The sequence below is a fragment of the Halichoeres trimaculatus genome, unplaced genomic scaffold (assembly GCF_033239565.1).
Source record: "Halichoeres trimaculatus isolate MK-OKI-2021-1 unplaced genomic scaffold, fHalTri1.1 fHalTri1_scaffold_3, whole genome shotgun sequence".
In the NCBI taxonomy this organism is placed as follows: Eukaryota; Metazoa; Chordata; class Actinopteri; order Labriformes; family Labridae; genus Halichoeres; species Halichoeres trimaculatus.
The window spans coordinates 6,510,993-6,534,800 of record NW_027437181.1 but is presented as its reverse complement, the minus strand read 5'-3'; the positions used below and the strand labels follow the sequence as shown (position 1 = coordinate 6,534,800).

Sequence of the window (23,808 nt, the reverse complement as noted above, 5' to 3'; positions counted from 1 at the left end):
CAGGATGGGATCAATGAGCTCACAAAGCTCCGGTTATCAGGGAAACAGATTGCTGAGTGACCAGATTTGAGTCTGAGAGGAGGAGGAGGAGGAGGAGGAGGAGTGAAATGAGGCTGGATAATTAGGAGGAGCAGGCTGAATCCCCACAGGGAGAGAGCAGCCAGATCCGAACACGCAGCTATTCCACCATCCCTCCGTCTCTATCTCTTTAAGAGCTCAGAGGAGTGTGTGTGTGTGTGAGAGGAGTGTGTGTGTGTGTGAGTGTGTGGGGGAGGGGTATTGGCTGGGGTGGAACAGTCCTGTAATGAGCAGATTTTAGAGAGAGAGAGAGCAGGAGCGAGGCCGAAAAACAGGAGAGGACGGATGACTTGATGGAATCAGGATAAAAGACAAACATCACGGATGAAAGGATGAAGAGGACGGAGGGAGGAAGAGGAGGAGAGCAGTGATCTGTTCCTTCAGGAGGAGAGAAAGAGAGAGCTTCATCTTCAGGCGAGCGGAGGAGAGGAAACAAGAGGAGAGATATTACCTCTCCGTGATGTCTGCCGAGGTGTGTGTGCGAGGCTGACGCTGTGTGTGTGTGTGTTGTGGATGTGTGTGTCTGAGCATTAGCCTGCTCTGCTTGTTTCCAGGCCATGCTACAGAGATTCTCTGATTTTATTTGAGACCCTGTGAGAGCAGCATCCTTCCGTCTCTCCTCTCCTGTGTGGATGCTGCGGCGGCAGCACTCAGACGTCTGGATGTTGGGATTCTTCTGCCGTTTGGATGCTGTGATGTCTGACTGAGCTCGCTTGTCGCTCGCAGCTCTCAGGGCCTCTGGGACCACCGGAGAAGCCGAGGCCTCGCCTGTCTGTAGCGCCCCGCTGAACGGCCGAGACGACGGGCCGGCAGGCTGCCGGGCGGCGAGGCTGCGTGGAGCAGGAAGGTGGAGGAGGAAGTGGAGGAGGAGGAGGAGGAGAAGCTCTCTGAGTCTGCATGCCCATGGGAAGCAGCATGCACAACAGCTGCCTTCGTCACCCCACAACCGCCGCTGAGGCTGAGAGCGCCTCTCCATCGTGAAGCGATGCTGTTCCAGAAACGTCCCGCTGCTTTTCAGACGAGGAGCTGCCGTGTTTCCTTGTGAAGTGAGAGGAGAGGAGGAGCGGAGGCCTGCAGCTCCATGCTAACACATCCAGACATCGAGGCCTCCTCCCTCTCGCCTCCCTCCCTCTGAACCGGCCTGGTTTCTCTTCTTGACGTTCTAAGGATTTGCCTAAACCTGTTTCATGCATGTCCACTGGAGGCAGGTTTGACTTTGATGACGGGGGGTCGTACTGCGGGGGGTGGGAGCAGGGGAAGGCCCATGGCCGAGGGGTCTGCACGGGGCCCCAGGGTCAGGGCGAGTATGCCGGCGCCTGGAGTCATGGGTTCGAGGTCCTGGGCGTGTACACATGGCCCAGTGGGAACAGCTACCAGGGCACCTGGGCGCAGGGCAAGAGGCACGGCATCGGCGTGGAGAACAAGGGCCGTTGGGAGTACAGGGGGGAGTGGACGCAGGGGTTCAAAGGTCGCTATGGGCAGCTGGAGAGCACAGCCAGTGGAGCCCGATACGAGGGGACGTGGAGCAACGGGCTGCAGGACGGATACGGCACAGAAACCTACTCTGATGGAGGTAAGACTGACGGAGGGGAGTCTCCTAAAACTGATCCTCTACAGGTCTCAGACTCTGAGGCTCTCAAACGCCTCTCTGATATCAGCCTCAGAGATAACACGAGGTCACAGACAGACGTGAGGATACTGACCAGGACTCAGGGCCTCTGAGGTCAGGTTTTAGTAATCAGAGTTAAAAATGAAAGCAAAGGGGGTGAGAGAGAGTCTGCTGAAGTCTAAACAGTCAGGACGGTCCTCCTCTACTCAAAATCAAAAACAACAACAAATCAGAAATCAAGTTTAACCACAGAGGAGACAAGAGGTCAGCTTCAGCTTTAGATAGACAGAGACACAAAACATCAGACACAAAACTACCACAGCAAGACCAGAAACAACAAAAGAGAGATGGAAATAAAACTAGAAAACTACCAGTTAGAAAAATCACGACTAAACCTAAACTGATCCTAAATGTCCAAACGGAGAAACAAAGTGTCACATGAAGAAAAACTGATGCCAACTAAACAGAAAAGATTTCTTCTGTCAGAGGATGTTTAATTATACAAAACAACGAAAAGACAAAACAAAAACAAGAAAACACAACAATGATTCAAAGATACACAAAACAACAAGAGGATTCAGACATCAAGAAGGGAAGAAAAAACTACAGTGAAAGAGGTGATAGAGATACATCAAACTAAATCCAAAAAACAACAAAGACACACAAAATGTCTACAAAGAAAGAGACAAAACTACAGGGAGCATGGAGAACTACAAAAAGACTTTCAACAACAACAACCAAGGCACAAAAATCTGAAAACAATCACGAAGAAAAGAAAAACTACCACCAATACACAAAATTTTAAAAAAGAGACTAAAAAACTGCAGGGACCAAGGAGAACTACAGAGACTTAAAACAACTACAAAAGAAAAGAAAATGATGCTTTGGAGATACAAAACAAATACAAAGACACCTAAGAAGGAGAAAATACAACTACAAAGAGACAGAAAGCAAATATTAGGAAAAACAGACGGACAACAGACAGTCTAAAAAAGGTAATATTGAAAATACAAAATAACTGAAGAAGACACAGAATGACTACCAGAAAAAAAAATCTGAAGAGATACAAAGAGACAAAATCAATCACAGCGAGACAAACAAAATTACAGGAATTACAAAAACCAATCATGATGAAACAAAAATATTCTCTAGTTACCAAAAAGAACATCAATAATACAATACAATAAAAAAGAGATACAATACTGCAATAACTAGACATAGATCAACTGTGAAGAGACACTAAACAACTGTAAACTATGAAGGGAACCAAGCGAACTACAAAACAACCAGAAGAGATATTTACGTCCATAAAGAAACTTAAAGAATGACTTAATAAATATGGTTAAAAACAAAATGACTCTTAAACGAACAACAAAGTACAAAAGCTGAAAACACTATAGTTGCCAGGAAATTACCGCAAAGAAGACACAAAACAACTATTAAAGAATAAAACAGCCAAAAGAGACATCTAAACAACTACAAGGAGACACAAAGTGACCATAGACTGATTGAAAATACTACAGAGACCCAAACAAACCGCAAAAACTCAAAACAATCACAAAAGACACAAAAAGACAACAACAGTGATTGTTATTAATACAATAGTGTGAAACAACTACAAAGAGATGCTAAGTGAATATAAAGTGACTTATATGAGCTACAGAGACTGGAAAAGCAAAAAGGCCCAACAGTTGGACACAAAAAGACAATAAAAGACACAAAATAACCACAGAGAGACAGGAGACAATGACAAAGACACCGAAACGACAACAGAGCAACAAACCAAAACCACAAAATGACTACTAATACATTTAAAGCAACACAAAAAGCAACATAAAACAACTTTATAGAGACACAAAGTGGCAGGAAATAGAGAAAAACTAAAGACAATAACTACAAACAAAGACTCAAAACAATTACAGAGGACGCAACAAGACAAGAGAGCAAGGACGACCACAAAGATACAAAACAACTGCAGTTATGCTAATCAACAAACTAACACCACAAAGAGACACAAAGGAACTGTTAAAAGACAGAGACCTAGGAGAACTACAATCAATGGGACACAGTTTTATAAAGTTTAAAGAAAGGATCCATCTTAAGGAATGTAAAAGAGTTGGATTTAGATGTTTATGATCATAGAGATTAAAAAAAAAACTACAAAGAAAAATAATAATTTAAAGTTTCATGAAACCTTTTCAGAGTTACAATCCCAACTTCCTTTAAGAGATGCAGAAATACCAGAGTGATTAATTTTATGAGAGATCTGACACATGGCCACGCCAACGGATGCAAAACTAAAACAGTGTGACGTGATGAGGGAATAATATAAACACACACACACACTCATACACACACACACAGGGTGATGTGCCTGGCCTCACTCTGAGCTGCAGGAGGAAACATGGCGGACAGAAACAGGCTGTGTGTTGAAAAGAGGCCGGGCTCTAAGAATAGAAATCAAACTGTGTTGAGATCTCATCATGTTTATAAAAACACACCTTCAGCCCTCAGCATCACCCGCTGTCACCGTGGCAACCAGGAGACAGCAGGTCAGCGTGTCACTGGAGACCAGCTGCTCTGTGATTGGCTGCCTGCGTTTGTCACTCTGTATGTTTGCGTGGCTCATCATAGAGGCCCCGCCCTCCCTCCGGGACCCGGATGATGAAGGAGGTCAATAAGTGATGCAGAGTGAAAACACTGTGTGTGTGTGTGTGTGTGTGTGTGTGTGTGTGTGTGTGTGTGTGTGTGTGTGTGTGTGTGTGTGTGTGTGTGTGTGTGTGTGGGGTGCTGCAGTGAAGGTGGAGGCTGCTCGGAACGGCTCCCAGCGCGAGCGTTCCGGCTCCAAACGTCACACCTGCGCTCGCGCTGAACCTGCAGAAACAAAGATGGAGCGCGGGGAGGAAACATTAAAAAAAAAAACACTGCGTCACGCGTCAGATCCACGCCTCCTCTGGTCACGTGGACGACCGCCGACAGATGAATATAGCACGCACGAGCTGACACATTTTCCACAACCCAGTAACTGTGCTCTCTCTCTCTCTCACCACACACACACACACACACACACACACACACACACACACACACACACACACACACACACACACACACACACACACACACACACACCGGCAGGCCTGTCAACAAACGGAGAGCTGATTAAAAATGATAATAGCTTAATAATGAGAACAGAGGCCACGAGCAGCCTCGTGCTACAGACCAGCTTTGGTTTCAGCACCGCGGACAGCTCCAGCCTCCAGCTTCATAACATACAGACTGCTATATGAGACAATAACACACAACAACACACCAGGAAAAATAAAAGAGAGAGTACACGTTTCATCTACATCAAAATCAGGAAAAGAATTCTGGTCTTAAAATTATAAACACATAAATGTTGCATCCAGTCTTAAAGGTATATACACTCAAATATTGGATCCCGTTTAAGGAGTATTTACATGATGATGTTGCATTTGGCTTTAAAGGTATATAAACATTATTTTTACTTGGAGTTAAAGGTACACACATCTTAATGTTGTATCCAGTCTTAAAGGTATATGAACGTGAATGTTGCATATGGTAGAAAAAGTATAAACACACAAATGATCCATCCTGCCTTAAAGGTATTAACACATACACAATGTATATAAACTTATAGCATCCATTCTTATACATATATGCAAGTAAATATTGCTTCCAGCCTTAAAAGTATTTACATGTGAATGTTAGGTTTTGCCTTTGAGGTATACACAGACTAATATTGCATAAGGATTTAAAGGTACATACACATGATCGCTACATCTGACCTTAAAGTTATATACACACATATATTTTGCTTTCAGCCTTTAGGGTATATATATGCAAATGACGCATTCAGCATCAAGGGTATATACCCATAAATGTAAAATATAAACGCCTAAATGTTGCATCTTGCCTCAAAGGTAAACATCGCATCTGGCCACATGGTGCACACATTATTTTTGCTTCCTACTTAATTGGTATTTACAAATCAATGTTGCATTCAGTCTTGCAATGTTAACACATTAATGCTTCATCCTGGCTCAAAGGTATATACACACAAGTGTAGCATCTGGCCTTGTAGGTAGCCTATATATGAGTTAATTTTACACTCAGCCTTAAAGGTAAATATGTGTAAATGTTGCATCTGGCCTTAAAGGTATATACAGATATATGCTGCATCCAGTCTTTGAGGTAGAAACACATACATTTTATATCCTGCCTTAAAGGGATATATGCTTAGATTTTGCATCCACTCTAAATTGGTTAAGAAGTTTTACAGATTGAATATGTCAAACTGCCCAATCTGAAGGATTTAAATATAGTTCAAAATTTTAGGACTTACTTGTTGCTTAGCCTAAAAGTAAACTGTTTACATCTTAAATTTTATAGTTACATAAACCTAAAACAGATCATGGTCTGTATTTAAAGATGGACAGCACAACTGTTTATCCTCCTGTAGCATACAGGTGAAGCCAAAATACTTTGTACACAACAGATGTTTGTAGATTTAAAGCTAGAGGATTTCAAACAGATATGCCCTCTTCTCCCTGGCTTCCAAAACACTCTCCTTACCCACATTTAAAACCGATTAATCTATCATGTGAAGCAACATGAAAGTAATGAAAACTGAACAGCTCAACTATTTTAACAACAGGAATCATATTTTTTTTAAAAAATAAGCATGCTTCAGACAGAGACTGAATTTTTTTTTTTTTAAACACCAGGAAGAGAAAATGTAGTTTTCAATCTGAGCTAGGGTGTAAATTTGAGTAGTAGGAATGTGTCTAGTCTGGATTTAAAGGCAGTCTTAGTCTGGGGAGTCCTCACATAATCTGTGAGGTTATTCCAGGTCAGTGCTGAACAATAACAACACCAAAGAAAAGATCACTATAACTTCACTGATAGGACAAAAAAAAAAGATATACAAAAAATGAATAAATGTTTCTGCTGCTTTCCATGTAGGAGGTAGTTAGCTTGACCTAACATTCAAACAACAACCTTAGTTTGAAATCATCTGTGCTCAAAAAGCACATCAACAAATAAGCAAAATGCAACTTCAAGGGAAGAAAGATGGAGGATAATGGCTGGAAATAATACTATGTATTTGTAAAAGTATTTATTTATGTTACTTAAGATAAAATGATAAATTTTTGGCGGGGTTAGGTTCAGGAGACGCACAGGATCTAAGTTAAAGAAACATGCATGTCCTGCTTGATGCTAGTCTTTAACTTATTGTATATTTGGAGACAGGCCTTTTTCTTTCAGCATTGTGGCACTTCTTTCCTCTTTATGCTGGCTCTAAATGTCTGGGTGCTTCCTCCACCTGAAGGAAAAATCAGGTGTTGAATAAGTTTGGTTTTCCAAATTTTTCATCCTCGGTGTAAATTTTGTGTCGTTGTGATTCACACGGGTTATGATACTAAGTCTGCCGTGTTTTTGTTCTGCACTCTGGTGGATTTTAGTTTACGTAATTCGATCATTTACTAGAGTGAAAACACTAAAAACACAAAATCAGCTTAGGATTAATGTGCAGAGTTCAGGCGCTGACCCAAATACAGGCTACATGCTAACTGCGTGTCGTTCTGAGCGTCATGTGTTCTATAAAGTGTGGCCTCGGTGACCCACAGACGAGACACTTTATGAAATGGGAGAGCTGAGTATAAGTTGGAAACAGAAAATAACCAGGGAAATGTTCAAATATTTCACAAACCAACCTACAGGTGAACGTAAATGCACAGGTGAACATGTACAGGTGAACATAGGTGAACTAACAAGCAACCATGAACAGAGGTGAACAAAAAGGTAAACATACAGGAAAATGTGGACCACAGATGAATTGGCAGGTGGACCTGTAAACATACAGGTGAAGATACAGTCAAACTTACAACTGAGTGTGACTATCAGGTGAGTGTGCAGGGGAAGTTACATGTAAATGTACAGGTTAACATTAAGGTCAACTTTCAGGTGATCAAAGAGGTGAACACACAGATGGATGTACCGTTGAGAGTATAGTTAAACTTACAGGTGAAACTACAGGTGAATGGACAGGTGCACTTATAGGGAACTAGAATAGAATAGAATAGAATAGAATAGAATAGAATAGAATAGAATAGAATAGAATAGGATAGATGAACTTTAATGTCATTGTAACAAGTATAACAAAATTGAAGTCACAGCAGCAATCAAGAAAACCAAAGTAAGCAAGTGTATAGAAAGTGCTTGTCCATCATTGTCCAGTTCAGCCAGCCTTGACCTCCACAGGGTCCAGGACTGAGCTTCTTCAGCAGTCTGTTCAGTCTCTGTCTCCTGGATCCTGTCTGCTCACAGCAGGTGAAGTTCTTCCAATGTGGCGTTGATGTCTGATGTTAGCTCCGCTAGCCATGTCTGTGAATAGCATGATGCTACTTTGCCTTCTAGTATTCCCTCTGTTGCTGGGTTAGCACAGCTAGCTTGTCCATCTTATTGGAGATAGATCTTACGTCCCCAATAACCGTGGATGGAAGGACAGGTCCATGTCATCACTTCTTAGCTCACACCTGAGAACCAGCATGTCATCCTCACCTCCTTCTCCTCACCTTGTGGGAAGACATCAGGCCTTACACCAGTTAGCATTGACTTGCTACAGGCTGCAAACAGCTGGGTTCACATGTAAACAATGCAGCCGTGGTTGCATGTAGGATCTCCAGACAAACACAGGAGAAAAAGTAGTAAAAGTATCACTGAAGCCACAAAAAGTTTGGTGTCTAACAGTGAAACATTCCAAAAAATGTACAGGTGAAGGTGCAGGGGAACTAACAGATGAACATAAAGGTGAATGTACAGGTTGATGTACAGGTAAACCTAGAGTATGTGTGTGTGACTTTTTTTAATTGAGATTTTCCATATGCATAACAGCAACAATAATTGCACTTGTGAATTCTCCTGAAGTAAACATTATATACACCCAAGGTAAGAAAAAAATCAACAACATAAGACCAAAAACAAAACAAAACAAAAAAATAATCAATTTAAAAAAACATAAGAAAAACAAACAAACACAAACAAACAAAAAAATAAATAAATAAAAACAGTTCTTTTAGAAAGCTTTCCTTGTGCAGAAACAACACTGTAAAAACAACCTTAGTGACTCTGTGGAGTCTGTCATTGATCTTTGTGGCACAAGAAACACCCAAAGTTGAGTCATTTCCTCAGAACCAATCTTAAGGATTAGAGTCTGATATTATTCTGTTAGAGCGCCTCAAACAAGCTGAAGATCAGTTAACATCATAGATATCACTGATTCAATAGCTAATGTGGAGCAGATCTGCTAATGAGCAGGAGACATCTGTGACCACAGGAAGCATGAGATCCATCAGAGATGATCCAGTTGTGATCTCACTCTGTCTGATAATCAGTTATTACAAGCAGCTCTGAGCACAGGACTCATCATTTCTTCAGGTCTTTCTGTTTCTGTTCGTTCTGCGTCATGATCACAGTTTAAGCTCAAAAACATAACCCTGGGCTCAGTCCCCGTCTGATCGATCAGTTTCTTCATCTCCATCCCTGCTAAAACCAAACCCACGAGCTGAGAGATCAGTGTAGAGGCTGAAGGAGGAGGTGAATGGAGGGATTCTGACCTTTATCTCTGTGAAGAGTCCCCTGTAGGGGGCGCTCCTCTCTGCAGGAAGTCTGTTGTTTGATGGTGAGGAGGACGTGATGTCTGCAGACGTCTGAGGTTAACATCAGGACGGAAACATGAGATTTATGACGGTTTCTTTTTCTCTTTCTCGCAGGAACCTATCAGGGTCAGTGGTTGGCCGGGATGCGCCACGGTTACGGCGTGCGGCAGAGTGTCCCGTACGGCATGGCGGCCGTCATCCTCTTCCCCCTGCGGACATCCATAAACTCACTCCGCTCCGAGCACAGCCACGGTCCCCCCGCTGTACTGGAGGATGGCTCTGCCCCCACGCCCACAGACGGTGTGGTTGCTGGGCTAGCGGGGAGCCCGGTGGGTCGGGGTGGTTTTGCTCTGACGGCGCCAAGTGAAGCCGAGCGACAAAGGAAGAGGAAAGGTCGCTTCAGGCAGTCCATCCTAAGCGGCCTGAAGCTGCGGCGCTCTGAGTCCAAAAGCTCGCTTGCAAGTCAGCTGAGCAAGCAGAGCTCGTTCTGCAGCGAGGCCGGCATGAGCACAGTCAGCTCAGCCGCATCTGACATCCACTCAAACGCCAGCGAAAGCGAGCAAGGCGCACCTGTGGACGCCACTGTTACAGAGATGTACGCCGGCGAGTGGCGGAGCGACCAGAGAGCAGGCTGGGGCGTGAGCCGGCGCTCTGACGGCCTGCATTATGAAGGCGAGTGGGCGGGGAACAAGAGGCACGGCTATGGATGCACCACCTTCCCCGACGGCACCAAAGAAGAGGGGAAGTACAAGCAGAATGTACTGGTGAGCGGGAAACGCAAGAACCTGATCCCGCTGAGAGCCAGCAAGATCCGGGAGAAGGTGGACCGAGCTGTGGAGGCAGCAGAGAAGGCCGCAGACATCGCCAAGCAGAAGGCCGAGATCGCCATGTCCAGGTGAGACATTACAGGAACTTTATCCTTTAGGGAGAAACCATCTGAAGTTCCTGGAACCTTATCCAGAGGTTCCACCACAGGGACCTGGTTCTAGAGTACCTTTGTGTAGACCTTGGTCCTGCTGTGGTAAACATTTTGGATCGACAGGTTTCAGACTGTTTGTTTGTTTATGGTTCACATAGATCCTGGGACAGCAGGAGGAACTTTTGAAGCTCTTGAGAAGTGTCTTTTTTGACTCAAAGTTCCTGTGTGCTGTTGGTGGAAACAGTTTTTACTTTAAGGCCCCATATTCTGCTCCTTTTCTGCAGTTTAATATGGATCATTAATGTCTTCATGAAATGGTAGTAAAATTTTTGGTCCAAAAAGCCAATAAATCAAGCACAGCAGCATTGTTTCCAGGCTCTCATAGCCCCTCTGTTCAGAACGCTCTGACTTAGTGGGAGTGGCCTTCATATGTAAATGATCCACCACTGATATCGCCGCGCTCTTCAACGTCACTGAGAGCGGCGCCAAGCTCTGAGTGCACAATGTTTAGAAAACAGTGAAGCTCGTTTACCGTTACATGACAGGCTGAAACAACAGGCTAACCGCAGCTAAAGTTAGCATCCTGGAGCTAACACAGAGACAGAGGGGACTCGGAGGAAAAGCTCTTACATCTGCTCGAGAGCACACAGCATTTAAAATACTCACAAGTTCGAAGTTTGCTGGCGGATGGTTGGTAATGTGCCTGGACTCAGGACCAGTCTATTCGTTAGCCCTCTGTGGTACTATCCAAAGTTGGAAACGCAGTCAGCCGTGAAGTGACTAGCACACACATGCACAGTTTTACTGAGTGTAGCTGGAACATTTCCTTGATAAATGAACTCTAGCCACTTAGTCTTGTCTTCTTCCGAGATGGGAAGCTTGTTCATGGAACTATGTGGCTGTTTACAGCCAAAAACAGAGCAGTGATGGCTCTTCAACTTTGGCATTCTCCTCCCCGCTGCTGGAGAGAAATCTCCCCAGCAGTGGGGAGGAGAGTGGGCGGGGAGGGGGTTCGGGGGTACCTGCTCCAGTGGACCAATCAGGTCAGACTTGCTCCTGATTGGTCAAAAAAGGGAACTGCTGACGTCGGCAAATCCCCAAAATCGAAACAGGAGATTATTAAACACAAGCAATAAATTCATTCTTTAGTATGACCATCACAATAAAGGATACTGCCGGCATATAAACAAGTCTTTCCTGTAGACCAGGTCTACAGGTGGTAAAGAAATGAGAAAAATTGATGCATGAATTGATATGAATGACATACAGTGTGAAATTAATGGATGTAGTCTCCTCAATGTCACCTGTCTGTTTCTGAAATGGATTTTGGAATCAAATCGGCTGTCGCGGCTATATTGGAAGTGATGCAGGCTTTGAGTCATATAGGGCACCCGTCAGTCACATGAGCTGAGCTGTGCCTCTGATTGGCCCAACTTGCTGAGTTGGAAAATAAGAACTCCCTGTACATTGTGTGTAACAACAGTGACATTAGTGATCCAGATGGGAAGCATTTTTGGACCAGGCTGTAAATAGGTTTATTTCTGCTGTGAAAACTGCTTTTTTTGGCTTGGTGTGTGTGTGTGACTTCTGGTACTTCCGGAGCCAGCCTCAAGTGGACACTCGAGAAACAGCAGATTTCAACTTTTTACATTGTGATAGATATGATAGATGTGATAGACAGCAAAACAAATCCATGCTGCATCAGGAACAGGGACCAGATCAGCCTGAACAAGGGGTCAAGGATGATGATGATGATGATGATGATGATGATGACGGTTTGCCCTCACAGGATGAGCCACGCTCGGGGGAAGGCGGAGGCAGCAGAGGGAGTTGCTCAAAAGGCGATTGAGGAGTGTCGTCTGGCCCGGATAGCTGCCAAAGAGCTCTCTCCCTCCTTCCACATCTACGGGAATGGTGAGAGGAAAACACATACACACACACACACACACACACACACACACACACACACACACTCACACACACATACACACACAGACACACACCGACTAACATGTTTATTAGAAGTAAAACACCCTGTTCTTTATTCTCTAACTTTCCTTATTTTATAGTTTTTGGAACGTTCGTCCAAAACAGTTCCTTGATTTCCCTCATAGATCAGAACAAAACCATGTGACTGTAAACTTAGGACAGACAGGAAGCTGTTTTTATCAGAGTGCAACGTGAACTTTAAATGCCGGGCGACCCGGATCCTTCAGGGTCTGTGTTCATGCTGGATCCCATCATAAACGCAGGATTTAGTTCCTGTAATCCTCTTTAATCCAACACATGATCCAGTTTGTTCAGCGCTTCTCATTTTGCTTCCCTGCATGTTAATGACACACACACACAAAAACACACACACTCACACACATACACTCTGCAGGTGTGGTGGATCAGGTCCAGATCATTCTCCGTCTGTTCTCAGGTCTGGAGTGTCAGAGGCCCAAACACCAGGACGCCAAGGACAAAGACCACGAGGTGATCTCCACAGGAACCGACAGTCCAGAGCTGTGCACGCCAGACACCACGCCCCCCGTCATATCTCCTGACCTCAGCCCCGTGCTGAGCGTGCCCACCTCACCCCCCCACACCCCGCCCAAACACGCCCACCGCCCCAGGAATGCCTGCTTCATGCGCCAGAGCGCTGTGGACGATCAAGGCGGGGCTGAAATCCAGGTGCTGGTAGAGGGGCGGGGCATGGACCTGCCAAGGGGTGGCGCCAACAACTGGAGTGATGACATGTATCCAGACCGGGGAGGCAGCAGCCGCTCCACCACCCCATCCCTCCTGGAGGAGCACGAGAGCCAGATCAACGGGCACGAGCAGGCGCCGCTGTCCAACCACAAACCCCGGGACAAATCCTCGTCCAATCACAAGTCCTCCTACAGAGCGTGGGAACACTCCCTGTCCAACCAAAAGCCCTCCAACCACGCCTCCTCCAATCACAAGTCGAGGGAATACTCATCGTCCAATCACAAAACATGGGATCATTCCTCCACCAATCACAAGGCCTGCGACCACGCCTCCTCCAACTTCAAGCCGCAGGTGCATATTTTATCCAATCACAAGGCCTCGCACCACAGCTCGTCCAATCACAAGACTTCTGAGCATGCTTCCTCCAATCACAAGTCCCACGATTATATCTCATCAAACCACAACGCGAAGGAGCACGTCTCTAGTTACAAACCCAGAGAGCATGTCTACTCCAACCACCACCCCAAGCAGCACAACCCGCCCAACCACAAGCTGAGCGAGCACGCCGACCCACGGCTGGACGGCCTCCCCGGGGGCTGGACCGCTGAAAGCACCCTGAGGTGGAGCCCTGCCCACTCCCGCCTCACGGAGCAGGACGACGAGCGCATGAACGACTACACGGTGGACATGAGGCTTCAGGACTCGCAGACGTCACGGGGGCGGGGCCACGAGTCCCCGCCTCCGAAGAACAACCGTCTGCGGTCCCGAGGCCTGCGGCCGGTCAGGGAGGGGTCCATGGACTCTGTACAGATGCTGGACAACCTGAATGTGGGGGCAGAGCTAGAGGAGTGGCCGCTGCACAGGGACCTGACCCTCTCACCCCCTCTCAAGTCTCAGCCCATCACTCTGGAGCAGGACGGAGAAAATCTCACCCTCAAACCAAACTCAGTGAGTAACATGTCCTGGCAGCTGTAGGCACCCCACGCACATGCACACAAACAGAGAAACAGAGAGGAACCTGTAGGTAGTGTCAGAATGCTCTACCTCCTGTTCCTCTGTCACTTTTATAAGGAGCAAGAGAGGAGTGGAGACAAACAGGTAAAGCGATGTTCAAGAAAGGAAAGAGAGAGCAGAGCCAGGGCCAGAAAGCTGAAAGGGCCTCAGGACTCAGCTCCCAGCTCGGTTAGGCTGTATGCTCTACCTCCCCCAACTTGTCCAGTTTCATGAGGAACAAAAGGGAACAGGAAAGAGTAATGAAGGAGACAAAGAGGCAGGCAGAGATGTGTAACAGAGAACAAACACATGAGAGCCAGGTTGAGGGCTCACCCCAAGGCTGGATGCTCTACCGCCCCCTGCTCTGTTACTTTCATGAAGAACAAAGGGAGTAAAAAACTAGAGTTAGACCTAGATGAGAACTAGATGCCAGAAAGAGGACAGTGAAGGCAGTACAAGAATACTATTTGGGCTAGGACCCTTTCCTGCCCAGTCAGCTGTCTGTCCTACCTCCCCTGCTCTCCCATTCTTAAGGGTCAAGAGAAATAAGAGTTAGGAAAAGAGGAGACAAAATGGTAGAATGATGTTATAACCAAGCGATGTCAAGGAACCTGCTCTGGCTAGAGTTCACTCCTGCTGAGTTAGACTGTACGCCCTACCTCTAACATTCCCTTGTGGGAGTATGGGATGATAAAACGAGTGTCCGCGATAGATGTAAGAAAGATGACAGGAGATAGAACCGATGAAGCTGGCTGTCTGGGCTAACAGTGGCCAGGTTAGGCTGTATGCTCTACCTTTCCTTACGCTATCACTTCCATAATGATCAAGACAGGGCAGGGAGAAGAATCAAGGAAGACCAGGTAGAGATGTTTTGTAGAGTACAACCATTGCAGAGGCAAGGCAAGACACCTGCTTTGACTAGAGTTCACCCCAACGCTGGATGCTCTACCCCCCCTACTTCTTTGCCTTGAGTTCTCTCTTGCTGAGTTAAGTTGTACCCTCTACCTCCAACTTTCCCCTGAGGGATGAGAGGGATGAAGAGAGCAAGAAAGTGAATGTAAGACTCTCCAGATAGATGTTAGAAAGAGGACAGGGAGTTAGAGGAAGGGGAAGAGGCTGTTTGGGCTAACAACTGTATCCTCTACCTCTCTCTAACTCCCTTTTCCTCCTTATTGTACGAAGTGAAGGTGAAGGAGAAAGACATGAGTTCTGAGTTGTTAGAAATATGAAAGGGAAAGCAGAGAGCCTGCTCCGACCTGATTGGTTAGGCTGGATACTCTACCTCCCCCTACTAGGCCACTGGTCTAGTAAGTCTGCACATTTTTTGACACATTTTTCTTACTTTCATTGGATTCCAGTTAAATGAAATGTTTTCATTCCAATGCACTGATTCTATGTGAGTTTACTCAACTATCTCTCTCCTTCTTCTCCCTCTCTGCTCTTGTCTTGCAGGGCTCCAGCTCTATTCTGGTGGTTATGGTCATTTTACTCAATATTGGAGTAGCCATTCTTTTCATTCACTTCTTTATTTAAGCTTATACAGGTATGATCTATAAGACTTATTGATAACTACGGTATATTATTAAATTATAATTATGTGCTGAGACGGACATGGAGCCCGCAGCCCGAGCGACGGACACAGCAGAGCCTTTTATCGTTGCTTCGTACTCGTCTTCTCACCTCTGTTCGAGCACCGCTCCTTTTTTCAGATGCTTCTTTTCAGCTTGCAGCCACAGACAAAGAAGAAGAAGACAAAGAAGAAGGAGAGCGCAGAGAGAGCGGCTTTAAAGAGAGGAGTGTGTCAGGACACAGGTGCATGTGTGTGCAGCACACCTGGAGATGGCACAGGCAGTTCTTCCCATTTTTCCATGGTTTTAGGCGAGAATATAACAAACTTTGTTTCCTGGTAATCATGCTAACTTAAAGCATGATGCACACACTCCATCCTTATCCCTTTAGCCTCTGAACCATCTCCCATGTTAGCCCCTCCCCCCAGTCTTCGACCCAGTCTTATCGGCACTATGCGCTACATACAGAACTATGCTGCAGAGTAGATCCATTTTAAAGGGCTCCGTCATGGTTCTTTTCTTTTCTTTCCACAAAGAACTTCACAGACACACACAACCATTGCATGAGGCTGTGTGGGCTTTAAGAGGAGCATTTTTATCCCTTTAACATCACCGTTCTGTCCTCATTCGTACGCACGCCATCTCCTGGTCATCACTTCCTGTCGCCGGCGCAGATTTGGAGATCAGCGCCACCATCGAATCAAATCAGCAAACCAAACTCTGAACCAAACGTCAGCTGCCGGCGGACACACACGCACACACACACACACACATACACACAAATGTGAGGAGTTTATTGTTAAGAAAACACACACACACACATACACTTTTACCTGCTGACATACTGAGGAGGATCAGCCCCGCCCCTTTGTACAGCCTGAGACTGTTACGTTATAACCACTGATTCTACTATATCTGTGTATGTGTCATTATTATGATTCATATGATTTATGATTATGATTATTATTATGATTATTCTTACAGTTTGTTTTGTTCTGCAGTTTGCAAACAGAGAGAATGCAGAGTGCCTCGTATTTATTCATTTATGATTTATTTAAGCCCCGCCCCCATGTGGGCAGGCCGAGAGGAGACAATGACCTTCATCATTAAGAAAGGTGACCCTCCACCCTGACCCTCCTCACCCACCAACAGACTCCCCCTCCTCCCCCCTCCTCCTCCTCCTCACCCTGAAATGGCATGCACTGTTTTGTCTCTCCCCCTTTTCTCCCCCTTTTGGACCAGTCAAAAAGGGAAAAATGGGGTTTCTACGGTGTCATTTCCAGACACTTTCTGGGCCGGATGAGATTTTTTTCAGCATGTTTGTTCAGCCTGCTCAATCTGGTGTCAGTTTGTGAGTTTCCCCCTCTCGTCTCTTTAATCCAGCAACACAAGGCGACGTGAGGCGACGAGGAGAGCGGTGTAAAATAAACGCTAGCTTCTAACTCTCTCTCTCTCCGTGGGTTTATGAATGATCAAAAGAAACTCTCTGCTACTGTATGTTTTATACTTCGCACCCAGTGGCATCATCATGTTGTGACATCATTGCATGCCCGAGCATGCTCTTTCTTACTCTTTGGTTTATGAGGTTGTTTCCAAGTTAATGTGGAGAAAATAATGAAATGTTTGAAATTAAGCAGTCTGGGCTCCTTATTTCTTTCAGTTTGATGATTCATTTTTCATAAAGGTGGAGGCAAAGCACACAAACACAGTCTGAATAAAACATGGCTGCAGTCTGGGTCTCAGATGGTGGTCACCACATTGAAAATGCTGACTTCAGCACATTTTAAAGCCTCTCTAAGGAGTTTTAACTGATTCTGAAAAAGACTGAATGTCTCTTAATGACCTCAACAAGCAAACAGCATCATTATCTATGATACTGAGAGTTTCCATCATGTATTCAGTTGACTGTTACCACTGTGATGGGCAGGCGTCAGTCTGACTGACAGCATGCCGTAGAAGCAGATTTAATTTATTTACCATAAGGTAGAGATGAAGATGTTTTTTAAAAAAAAGAGGCAGAAAACAAAAGAGAGTATTCATCTGATAAGAAATTATTAAAGAATGTGTGTGGTGTTGATTTCAGTTACTGTCTCTTTGAGAAACTTTAAAGTACAGTGGAAACAAGAACCCAACAGCCTAGATTCCTTCAAAGTTGTGTTTGTTTAGTATGATTCTCCACTAGGGGGCACTGTTTTTCTGTGGTTGCTGGTTAAACTCTCAGCTATTGGTCAAACTAGCATGTTAGCCCTGCTCCAATTAGCATATCCAGCATGAGATGACACGCAAACAGAGCAAGCTGTTGGTGTAACTAAAACAAAAAATTCCAGCGTTCAAACACACAGGAATATTATTGTTAACAGTTTTACTCCTGTCCAGACTAAACTGCAGGAGGGACTGAAAACAGCTGACCCCGTCAGCTGTTGGAGGTGTGCTCGTTGTGTTGTGTTCGGTCACCAATTCTGGTGCTGATCCTAGCTCTTACCAGAAGATGTTATCATTTCCACAGGGGGCGTCACTGTACTTCTGTACTCCATCCCAACAGCGTCTCCCTGCTCCACTCTGTGACAGCTACACACTGAGTCTGTTTCTGACAGAGAAGATTGGCCTGGACAGGAAGTCAAACAAAATTAGACCATTAGGTGGATTTCAAAATAAAACACCATGTTTGCACTCTCAACCATATTCACATCCTGTGATAAAATAAGGGTCCATGTTGACCTTAACAGGAGTTGTAGCTGTCTCCGATTTTTGATTTTAAACATATTCGACCCGGAAAAAGCCTATATAGGTTGTATAATGTACAGAAATTTGTTGCTAGCATTTTGTTCTGTGTACAATATGACTTGTGTAGACTTGGAAGTTCAGCTGTTTGGGCTGACTGGACCACAGACAAAAGTAAAGATTACTTAAAGGACACAATGTCTAACAAAATATCCTTATTATTATCATTATTATTATTATTATTATTATTATTATTATTATTATTATTATTATTATTATTATTATTACTGATATTGGTATTATCATCTTTATTACTGTTATTATTAATAGTAATCTATTTATTTGAATGCAAAAGTTCACCTATCTATGCTTATTAAACACATTACACCTTAAAAACTCTTCAGATGCTCTAGTTCTCTGTACCATATGAATAGCAGCATGAGGTGAGATTTTTCTGAAGTGTGCTATATGTGTATTACTAGTCTAGCACACATAAAGTAAAGTGGAAGAATAGTAAAGTATAAGTGCAGTGATAAACTAGAAAGCTGGTAGCTTTCCTGAGCACATTGTAAATACAGGTGTAATCATACTAAAGTGTTTTTGCCCCACTGGAGCTGTGTGATAACAGACTGGAGCTGGGTGATGATGGAGACTCAGTGAAATAGCGATCTGAAGCTGACTGTTCACAGTAAGGGAGCAAAACTCTGCCCCCTATAGTAACAGCGAAGACCTACAATTAAAAATAGATCTTTGGAGCTCGTTTTGGCCTTTGTGTTTGTTTGAGAACTCTTCACACATTATAGGAGCTAATTTTAGCGCCCGATCGGGTAGTTTTTCACTCCGGGTTGAAACCTCCAGCATGCAGCGGTTGTAACAGCAGCAGCTCCCCGGCGACAGCTCACTGCGTGGCGGCTTCCGGTGTCCGTCCGTCTGCGGGAGGATGGCGTCCGGCTTCATCCGCATCCCCTCCACCGCCGGTCCTCCGAGTCCTAAATCTACCAAAGGTTGTCGAGCACAGGCTAAGGACAGCAGTGAAAATCATCGATAATCCCACAGAGTAAGTCACCCTGCTTGTTTCTTTATTAATGGGTGGTTTTTGCAGATGCACGGGGCTCGGCGGCAGGAGGCGGACTCTCCCCGCAGCCCCACGGAGGGAGGCCTGCTCTGATCTCTGGTCCATTAAACGGCTCTGTGGCCTTTCATCAAGCGGCATCTCAGCCCCTCTGATGGCGGCTCACGACACACAGGGCCCCGTTCTCTCATTACAGAGTCCAATTTTTAAATCCGTGGGGCGAAACACAGCTTTACCAGCTGTTAAAACATTTCCCACAGCCAAGTATAAATGATAAACGAAGGAAAAATCCATTTTAAAGGAAGTCCAGGTGTTTAGCATCGTTAGCTCTCAATTAGCTCCGCTACCGCTGCTAACAGGCTAGCAGCTACATCCAGGAGCAGAAACACAGTAACTTAAACATTAATTTAACAATTTGAAGGAAATTTTGTTTAACATACATTTACATCAAAAACAGAATAATTCCTATTTTATAAACGTGGCTGTAAACTTAATAAAATACCCCAAAATAAAACACGTAAAACAATCGTACCCGATTTCTGTTTCAGGAAATAGACTAAGCCCTTTTCTCGTTTGTTGAGCTCTGAGGCTGGATGTTATTTTGAGGGCTCCCTGTGCTCTGTGTGTGTCAAAAATTTTGCCAATTTATTATATAATATCTTGAAAACCACCATACTTTAGCAGACATTCTTTCCTAACTAAGCGCACCCGTTTCAGTATTTTATTTAACATTAAACACTGTAAAACTAGCATGATGTTTCAGTAAGTACACGGGCCCTTTTTATTTTGATGGAGCCTTCGCGTTTACTGTCAGTTCTTTGAGTTTAGTATAAGGAGTCTGTCTGTGTTACCGTAAACCGTTCAGATTACAATAAACATAGTTTTTTTATAGTTGCTTTATTTTTTTAACAGAGTTAGTGTTTAAGCTAAGTATGGTGGTGCTTCAGTTCAAACAGCTGATATATGATTCACACTTTCACTCTTTATTTTGACTCTTCGTAGAAATAGAAACCTCTTCCTTTTAGTGTTATAGGAACACTCTAAATGTAAGTTTCCTGCGTTTGTGTTTAAAGCTGCAGCAGCCCATCATCCCCGCTGTCATGTAATCATTCTACATTATATTTATGATGTAGTGCAGTAAGTTTCTCTGTGCTCTTTTTTTCTCCTGGTAGGTTTTCTCACCCCTGTGAAAGGCTGTGTCTATCACGCACTCAACCATTCTCGGTGTGGCATTTCTCAGACCACATCCACCCTCTCAGTTGGCTCTGAGACCCACTTCCTCTGCTGAGCTCTGATCCTTGCACTAGAAGGAGGCAGGATGACGGAGGCGTGGCAGCAGCAGCAGCAACATGCAGTGGCTCCACCTTCTGTTGTGCATACACTCCCTCCTGGGGCCGATAGCACTCTGGGCTGTGCTGTGTACGGAGTGGTCTTGCAGCAGGACACCTCCCTGCAGCAGCCCCAGCATGCACAGCAGCACTCTGTTCAAGCCCAGCAGCCCTCCTTGCAGGTAGGGGGTGAGAGAGGGCACAAGTGTGGAGCCTGCGGTCATGACATTTCTCACTTGGCCAACCCTCATGAACACCAGTGCATGGTGAACCAGGACCGCTCCTTCCAGTGCACGCAGTGTATGAAGATCTTTAGCCAGGCCACTGACTTACTAGAGCACCAGTGTGTGCAGGTGGAGCAGAAGCCGTTTGTGTGTGGAGTGTGCAAGATGGGCTTCTCCCTCCTCACCTCCCTGGCCCAGCATCACAACTCCCATGGCAACGGAAACAACCCGATGAAGTGCTCCATCTGTGAGAAAACTTACCGGCCAGGCTCTGGAAACGTCACCCCCACCTCGTCAGCTGCCAACCCCCAGCAGCCCTCCACCGGAGAGACGTCCAGTGGAGGCGCAGCAATCAGTGCCTCGTCCCCGCCCGCGTTTGAGGCCTCTGCGCCCGACCGGCCGTACAAGTGCTCAGTGTGCCATAAGGCCTTCCGCCACCTGTCTGAGCTGACCCGCCATGAAAGGGTGCACACGGGAGAGAAGCCGTACAAATGTGACACATGTGACAAAAGCTTCAGTCAGTCCTCACATCTGGCTCACCACCAGCGCACGCATAGCTCAGAGCGGCCGTACAAATGTGCCGTGTGTGAAAAGAGCTTCAAACACCGCTCTCACCTGGTACGTCACATGTACGCTCACTCAGGCGAGCACCTGTTCAAGTGCAATTTATGTGAAATGCACTTTAAGGAGTCGTCTGAGCTCCTGCACCATCAGTGCCAGCCTGAAGGGGAGAGGCCTTTCCGCTGTGGCTCCTGTGGAAAGAGCTTTAAGCGGCCGTCAGACCTGCGGCAGCATGAACGCACACACTCAGAGGAACGGCCTTTCCAGTGTGAGGAGTGCCAGATGAGCTTCAAGCAACAGTATGCTCTCGTACGCCACCGCCGCACCCACAAAAACCCGGCTGATCGACCTTTCAAGTGTAATCTCTGCGACAAGGGCTTCCTCCAGCCGTCCCACTTGCTCTATCACCAGCAGGTTCACGGGATGGAGAGTCTGTTCAAGTGTGCGTCCTGCCAGAAGTCTTTCAGCCAATCAGGGGAACTGCTGCGACACAAATGCGGCGGTGAGGTGGAGAAGCCGTACAAGTGTGATGTGTGTGGCAAAGGTTACAAAAAGAACTCCACCCTGCAGCGCCACCAGAACTCTCACTGCACAGAGAAGCCGCTGAAGTGCTCTCTCTGTGACAAGCGCTTTGTGTCGTCCTCTGAGTTCGTCCAGCACCGCTGCGACCCGACGCGAGAGAAGCCGCTGAAATGTCCCGACTGTGAAAAGCGCTTCAGGTACTCGTCTGAGCTGCAGCGCCATCGACGGGTTCACACAGGGGAGAAGCCTTTCAAATGCGCCAACTGTGACAAGAGCTTCAAGCAGCGCGAGCACCTGGCCAAGCACCAGAGCGTGCACTCCAGAGAGACCCAGTTTAAGTGCGTGTGGTGCGGGGAGCGCTTTGTTGACCTCACGGCTCTGCAGGAGCACACAGTGCAGCACACAGCAGAGGGAGAAAGTTTCCCTGAAACTCCCTGCATCCCATGAACTTTGACATTCACATCCAGTGTGTGCCAGCACCCCTCCTCATATGTAGAATACAACATGCACATGAGTTCTGTTTCATGATTTTTATGAACTAATAAACTCAGTTCATCCTCATCCTGAGTAAGAGAAGAAACACCTGACAATGACAGGTGACAGGACCCTCCTCTTATTTTGAAATCATTGAGAAAATGTGAGCAGGATGAGTAAAATGTGGAAAGATCTTGGTTAAGTTTTGTCCTGAGAGCGGGACATTTTCTGTGGTTGCATGTGATCGTCTTTTTTTGTGGTTCTGATGTCGAGGAAAGATGACGGAAACTTTCAGAAAGTTGTCAGATGTGTGTGTCGGCTCCTCTGATCCATGTGCCTTTTTTTACTGATGGCTCATGTTGTGTTTTAGTTTGACTTCCTGTCTGGTTTGAAACCTCCACCCGCACACTGCGGCTGGTCTGTGCAGCAGTATCTTTCACATACTAGGTCTTAGGTAGTCTCATCTGTTTGTGCATGAATATTTATCACACTTTAATATCACTGTTGTAATATAGCCTTTGCTTTATTTAGGAAAACATCCTAAGAAGAAGAAGAAGAAGAAAAGAAAAAGTGGATTTGTGAAAATGTATAGCCTGTGTCCTATAAAGTCTGTGTTGTTGCATCTTTGTATTAAACAGATGACATCTAGGTAACTAACCTGTACCTACCATGTCATACAGACACTTGACATGTGCAATAGAACATGCACAATGTAATATTTATGACTACTGATTCATGGCATAGTCTACTCTGTTATATTAGAGATTGTGTGTATACGCTGATGTAAAACTGTATAGTGCTTATGTTACCTGCTTTTCTATTCACCTGGAGCGAGCCTGCCAGAAGCTGCGGGCCCTTTTAGTTTCACCTCCACACACAGTATCACACGTTTAACCAGAAGCGTTTTACTGCTTATCGCCACAAACTAGCTGCATTAGTTACTGAGATCTAGATCTAACAAAGTATCTTATTTTGTGTTTTATTTTGAAGAGTTGGCCTCCTCCTGCTCCACACAGATAATCCAGGTAGCCTCAAAGTCCCGTGTTGGTTTATGCCGAGCATAAAGTCAGATATTTGTGTACTTTAGTTGACTGTGTGGGTTTCTATATTCCGTACAATCTGCAGTATATTTAAAGGGTTTTGGAGTTTAAATCCTGGTCACAGGGAGGGGGGAGGGGGGCAGCGTGGTTGTGCCATGGTTTTGTTCTGTTGGAGGAGAGTGGGTCTATTGAAACGGTGGATTTACACATTATGGATATCAATAAAGGTTCCTGTTCATACTGTATACAGACAATTAAATAAACCACCCTTATGAAATAAACTGTGCCTCTTTTCATGTAACTAAGAGCGGCTGCTCAGCAGA

At 45.3% G+C, this 23,808-nt stretch overlaps 2 protein-coding genes across 2 annotated transcripts; both read left to right on the top strand.

Annotated features, from left to right (window-relative positions):
• Window positions 1-254: 254 nt before the first annotated feature.
• jph3a (junctophilin 3a) lies at window positions 255-17,167 on the top strand. The gene is made up of 5 exons (XM_074666985.1): window positions 255-1,651; window positions 9,484-10,264; window positions 12,078-12,202; window positions 12,714-13,930; window positions 15,428-17,167. The coding sequence occupies exons 1-5, from the start codon at window positions 1,270-1,272 to the stop codon at window positions 15,506-15,508; spliced, it is 2,586 nt and encodes an 861-aa protein (XP_074523086.1). The 5' UTR covers window positions 255-1,269; the 3' UTR covers window positions 15,509-17,167.
• Window positions 17,168-18,945: 1,778 nt separating this feature from the next.
• On the top strand, window positions 18,946-23,747 carry znf319a (zinc finger protein 319a). The gene is made up of 2 exons (XM_074667219.1): window positions 18,946-19,321; window positions 20,509-23,747. The coding sequence occupies exon 2, from the start codon at window positions 20,655-20,657 to the stop codon at window positions 22,416-22,418; it is 1,764 nt and encodes a 587-aa protein (XP_074523320.1). The 5' UTR covers window positions 18,946-19,321; window positions 20,509-20,654; the 3' UTR covers window positions 22,419-23,747.
• Window positions 23,748-23,808: the final 61 nt, after the last annotated feature.